General features: G+C 45.1%; 1 protein-coding gene across 1 annotated transcript in view; it reads right to left on the minus strand.

Moving 5' to 3' along the window:
- The window catches only part of KIAA0319L (KIAA0319-like ortholog), a 93564-nt gene that overhangs the window by 43873 nt on the left and 43112 nt on the right, over positions 1 to 6579 (minus strand). Inside the window, exon 3 of the mRNA XM_015413686.1 lies at positions 4693 to 5378. Within this exon, the coding sequence (XP_015269172.1) occupies positions 4693 to 5378 (686 nt within the window). The remainder of the gene's footprint in view (positions 1 to 4692; positions 5379 to 6579) is intronic.

Raw genomic sequence — 6579 nt, forward strand, 5'->3', positions numbered from 1 at the left:
GGATATATAAATCTGCACATCGGGGGCACCTAGGGGGCAAAGAGATTTTCCTGCACATTTGGGGCAATCCCCAGATGTGCAGAAAAATCTGAAAAGTTGAAAAAAGTATACGGGGGATATTTAAATCCCCTCAAAAGTAAAAGAGCCTTCTCTGCGCATGTGCAGAGAAAGCACTTACCAATAGGAACTGTGGCTGATGGCGGCGGCGATCGCGGCGCGGGAAGAGAAGCCTTGGCAGCCAGCGGCTAGGAGCCGTGCAGGGCTTGCCGCCATTGCTGTTGGCGGAGGAGGAGGTGGCAGCGGGGGGTGGGGAGAAGAGCCGCACAGGGCTCGCCGCCTTTGCTGCTCGCAGCCATGGTGGCTGGGGGAAACCTGAGAAACCTTGGAGGGGCAGTGGCTAGACTCAGCTGCAGCCATTGCCGTTGTCGTCGGGTGGGGGGGAATCCAGGCAAGCCCAACGGACCGCCTGCTGGGCTCACCTGCAGTCGCTGCCATGTCCTCCTCTGTGCGGCGCTCCTGCTGCTTCAGCAGGCGAGCCACCCGGGAGCTGCAAGGAATACTCCACCCCGCGAGTATCGCGGGTCCCACTTCTTGTTTTTCATAATTCCATTATCGCTTTCAAAAGCTCAATTTAATTGAATATTGGAGCTAATACAGAAGGCAACTGCTTAAGAAATTATTTCCTTATTACACAGCTCCCATTCCACATGGTTTTTGTCTATGCAGGTTGCATAATCCCAAACATAACCCTTTTGGTGGTCAAAGGGGAACCCTTCCTCCCTTTTTCAGCAGTAAAAAAATCTGGTTGGATCCTTCATACTTGCACTGAAAATTGTTGAGACACACTACAATAAAACCATGGCTGAAAACACTAGGTGCCACAATGGAACTTCTAGGCACCATGGCAACCTGGCACCTGGGATTTGTTGTGGCCCTGCCTAATCAGCAACAAAAAGTAAGTGATTGCAGTGCCACCGGTGGAACATGACTGAGATCAGGTTGCAACTCACTTATCAGTTGAAGAACAATGTTTTAAGGAAAGTCGGGCAGCATGTGCGTGCACATATATAAATGTGGCTCTCTAGATGAGAGTACATCTAATAAATGGGCTCTCTCATTCACATACAGTGTGGCAAGACTGCAACACTTCAGATAAGAGAAATTTTATGGATTGAAATACTCCAAAACAGTTGGTTATTTTTGTATGTTTAGTTGACTTTTCTTCTTCTTTATTCATACTTTCCTCAACCTTCTTTGGAGAGAGGGGTCTGGATAAGCAACAATTAGGAGACATAGATAAGGTGCTGTAAGCTCCTCAAATAGGATAGATATTTAATAAAAAATGTACAAATCATCTTATCTGAGGAAAGGGTGTTGACACCCCCACTCCTTGGAACCCCCCTTCAGACTCTCAAACTGTATGATCAAGATATTGATCAGATACACAAGAATGAAGTCCTTTAGCTAAATATTTTTGTTAATAGCCTGAAATGTTAGTAAAGATACCATGACCAAATTTGATTTCAGTAGCTAGACAAAAGCATCTTCTTCACATAAGCAGAATCTTGGGGTTCAAAACAGAGACGTTAGTGGGGGAAGGGGTCATTTTACTTCCCTCTTTTCAGTGTCATGAGAGACAGATCAGACCAGGCCAAACAAAACCAGCAGAGCAGATGAAAACAATTTCCGTCCTTTCATCAGAAAATTCTTTTGCCAGGCTCTCCCCATTCCAGGGGGTAGCCTGGAGCAGAAAGAACCGGACATTTCAGCTTTAAGTGGGCTTATCTTTATATGCTGCATACTTTCTTGAGCCAGCCTCCTTTGTATAGCATCATCTGAACATTTCAGTCATAGCATGCAGAAATATCTTCTCAGTCTGGTACTTGATTTTTGTAGCTAAATGGCAGCACAGATTCCTGCAGCCGAGTCAGTGGTGAAATGTAAAAGGTCAAGTTGAGGGTGAAGAATTCACAACTTGTCACAACATGAAATTTGGGAAGGGGAAATAGATTAGCATATGGAGCTCTGAGTTTGAACTCTGGTCTCAAGTCTCTAGCTAGCAGACTTTGGATAGCAGGGATGGGGAATGTGCGTGCCTCTGCTCAAGGACAACTGGATTTAAAGTGCTGAACAACACAGACCTTCAAACCTGGGGTAGACAGAGTAGAGGAGACCTTTACCCAAGAGCCACTGACAGACAGAGCTGACATTGCTAGGTTATAGGGACCACTGGGTTGATTCACCTTTGATTACTGATGTTGCCAAAATGTGTAACTTCCCAGTTCAGTATTCAAATTTGTCCAGCCAATCATACTGGGACACATTATGAATTTAGCAATGGACTTAGAAGGGGAATTTTTTTTGCACTGGAAATACCCAAAAGTTAGCTGCGACTTGCATGTGCAAAAGTTCTTTAAAATTAACCACTTGTTCTTGGCAAAACTCTCTTTAACTGCTGCAAACATGACCAGACCACTCAACCAAACAGCCTGTTGCTTTGGGAACAATTCCTTTCTTTGGGCTGGTCAATTTTCTTGCAAGCATTTTAATGTGGATGATGTTCCCATCTGCCTTTTGAGTGTGGACAAGGCTTTCTTTTGATCTTGCACCCATGTCTGTTATTCTGATCCTCTCTTGAAGAATCACCTTAGAACCTTCACAAAACTGAGCATTCTATTGCCTGGAAATCTAAGCATACTCAACAGGAAAGAATTACAAAAAGATCTTTAGAGGCACTCTTGCCAAGAGGCATTCTTGCCGGATGCTGTTCATGCCTGCCCTGTATATGAACTGTTTTTAGCACTAGAACTTTGTAATGTTTTATATTTATATTGTCATGATTTTATAGTTCTGTTTTAGCTGTGTAGAGTTTATATAAGCTGCCCTGAGCCTGCTACGGCGCGAAGGGTGGGGTAGAAATCCAATAAATAAGTAAACGAATAAGTAAATAAATAAATAAGTATCCAAGAAAGGTAACTGCACCCCAATCGAGAGGGCTGGAGCATTAGAAGAGTTACAAAATACAGCATTTGAAGTCTGAATCAGCAGGAAACTGCTATGCATCAATCCAGGGCAAACTGGAATGAACCTGAGGAGAGCGACAGTAGAGCCACCTCTGCTACACGGGATCATTTCCTAAGGGAGGCTAGAGGATTCAGGTTTTTGAAGAAGCATTATTATTGGCTGTGAAAGTTTTAAAAAAATAAAATCAAAATCAAACAGCAGTTCCTAAATATAGCCAGGAAGCCAAGGACAAAGGGCCAGCTGAACCAGCAAAGGCAAAGGTAAGCCACGTGGTTCTTTCACCCATAAACTGGGCCATTCCCAGGTTTCCTAGCAGCGTCCTTTGGCTTGCAGCCACATCCTGTTCAACAAGGCCAGCAGTTCTCAGATCCCAGGTGTAGTGTGATCTGGCACTTGTAAACTTTGCACAGGTACATGGAAATATTAGCTTTCAAGAACTACAACCAACTTAACACTAATTCACCCAACAAGTCGACTTCTGAGCAGTGACAGAATTCTGTCACTTGGGGTTGTATGCAGTGCTTACAACAAGACCCTTTGCTGCATGCTTCCCTGCGAGTAAGCAACACCAAGGAGGCCCCATGTCCACTCTGGTTGAACATCTGTAAGGTATGAAGCAACGTGCCAACTGAATGAAGACATATGTACAAACATTAGACAACTTTTTAGACAGTTTCTGTGTCATACTGGCACAACATCCTTCACTGAGATTTGCTTCCCCACACAGATGCCTGAGAAAATCTAGCTTGTGAATGAGTAACAACATATGGGTCTGGCTTGCCAACAAAACTGGCACCTCCAGAATTCCCAAGAATTGGGGGGGGGGTCAATAGTGTGAGGGCTCCTAGAGTCCTGGCTCCACTGCTGGACCTCCTGATATCACCTGGTATGTGACAGTGTTGGACTGGATGGGCCGTTGGCCTGATCCAACATTGGCTTCTCTCATGTTCTTAAGAAGGCTCATCCTTAGATTTTCAAGCAAGTCAAGCCTGCCAAGTTCACATACCCAGACAAAGATGTGCCATAAATGTAAAGACAGATCAAATGTATAGGAAGTGAAACCAGAGAGTCTACCATTAATGACAGTAGGGAAACAAAACCCAAAAAGAGGTTGTCCAACTGATCTCCCTTCCTCCTCCCCCCTACCATCAGCCAAAATAACTAACGGCACAGCTACTGTCACTTCACAGAAAAGGAGGGGCACTCCCTTCACTTGACACACAGAAAAACAGGGAAATGCAGCCATCTTTCTTAAGGAAGCACCTGTCCCTCCTTCAGTAACAAAATGTGGTTCAGTTTAGTCAGTGAAGAGGGGACAATAATTCAGTAATAATTACAGTGGTACTGAAACTGTTGAATGATGCATCATCAAATTCCCAGAAGCATGTTTTCTGCTGATAAAAAGTCACACATACCACACAGCTACGTCATACAGCCCAATAAATGTATTTTTGGAAATAGGGTTTATACCCCAGCTGAACCACTTACTTACTGTGGGAGCTTTGGGCATGTTACTCTCCCCTTACCTGATTTACCTGTCTGACACAAGAGACAGAATACAACCAGTTTCTCGGAGATGTTGTGACATCACAGAAATAAGTATACTATATACCGGAACTAATATTACTGTCGGTATTAACAATGCTACCACTGTAGACAAACACTTACCCCCCCAGCATCACTCCCAGCAAGGTTGCTTGAGCTGTTCACATTACTGGTCACAGGAGGAGATGGGCTTTGAGATTCTGAACCCCTTAGATCTCCACTGTTGTGCAGCAGGACACTCTCTGGATTCACATGGTCTCTGGGAAGCTTGGTGTCTTGCCTTGTAGACTGAGGCTCTGCCAAGTCCTTACTGTCCAAAGGCTGAGATGGAGCAGGGGGGCTCACAGGACTTCCACTGCTGGAGCTTATATCCCTCTTTAGAGAACTCCTGATATCATCTGCTTTGTGCACTCTCCGAGTCTGTAGCTCTTTGAAGGACCTTCGCATCCTTGTATTACTTCTTGCATGGCCCTCCCTCCAGTCCAACCATTTAGGAAGCCGAGTTTTCCTCTCTGCTGCGGGCTGGGAGGATAATGCACTGCCAGGCTTCTTTACAAACACCAAGATGGAGTCTGTAGCATTGGTCTGTATTGCTCGACACCTGGGAGGACTGTTGCAGTTCACTTGGATGCACATTTTGCCCATAAGCCAAAAAGCATCACAGTCAGGGCTCTGACAACAAGCCACTTGACAAGAATGGACAGAGTGAAATCCATCCAGCCGCTGGAGGTGGACTCCATCCAATGACCTCAAGTGCCCCCCCACCAGAGGCCTCCTGGGTTGGCATGCACTTCTGTTCCAGTTTGCATCTGAGCAAAGAGAAGTAAAACCATTAACAGTTTTTTAAAAAGCATCATTTTGTAATTCCAATAGAACAGAGACAAGCTAGATTATGGCTCCTAAGGCAGAAGGGGCCCTCCATCTCAGTGATAAATGTATGAACTAAATAGTGAGTGTGCTGCCCTTCAAGGGGATACCAAAATCTGCCACCCAAAGTGGGCCCTCATACCACAAAACCACGGGGGTGCAGCAGTTGAGTGTCAGCTTAGGATCTGGGAGACCCAGGTTCCAATCCCCACTGTGCCACAGAAGCTTGCTGGGTTGTAACAAACCAGTAACACCTTAGGTCAGTCACATGCACTATCAGCCTAACCATCCCCACACAGTTGTTGTGAGGATAAAATGGTGCACAATGTAAGACACTTTTGGCCCCTATTGTAGAGAAATAATGAAGTAAATAAATAGTACCTAATGGAAGGTCCAGCTCTGCAACAGAATCAGCTGGGTTCCACCCAGAAAATAAAGCCAGAAGAAGGAATCAGGAAGAGGTCATCCCACAGATCCTTGTCCAACTCTGAGACAGTAACTAATGCATATGCTACACCACCTTGTCCTACTTCAAAACTGGGTTGGTTGAAGAATGGCATGAAACCACTCTCCTGCCCTCTGCTGTAGTTTCAACAAGACTCCTGCACAGATCTATTTCATTCTCCCCTGGAGACCACAACAAGGGTGGCGTGTTGTCATTATTACAATAACTGCCAGGGAGGGCTATTTTATATCAGGCTTTTGGACCTTAACACTGGGGAGGAAACAACACCAATAGCAGTCAGCTGAGCAATTCTGTGCCAGCTCTCTTTCTTCCTGTGGAAATCATGCCAGTTCTACTCATGGGAGAGGCAGTTATGAATACTAGGGGAGGGGGGGAAAGCCACTGTTCATTTATTTTACAATGTGGCTTGCCAAGATGCCACATCACAAGAGGTTCAAGGAGAAATTTACCACACTGGGGCATCAATATTTCAAAAGATGAATATAGTGGCCTAAGAATCCTTGAAATGAGGTGAGCCCCCTCTTTCCTGTTGCAGACACAGCACCACCTCACTCCCCTCCTGTGCACTGGCCCTTGTTCTACTTTTACTAAGCAGTAATGATACTTCACCCTCCTCTGCTCTCAAGACACTTGAAGACTATGCTCCAAGAAATATTACACAGTTAAAATACTACTTC

This window comes from Gekko japonicus, unplaced genomic scaffold (assembly GCF_001447785.1).
Source record: "Gekko japonicus isolate JY-2015 unplaced genomic scaffold, Gekko_japonicus_V1.1 scaffold547, whole genome shotgun sequence".
Taxonomy (NCBI): domain Eukaryota; kingdom Metazoa; phylum Chordata; class Lepidosauria; order Squamata; family Gekkonidae; genus Gekko; species Gekko japonicus.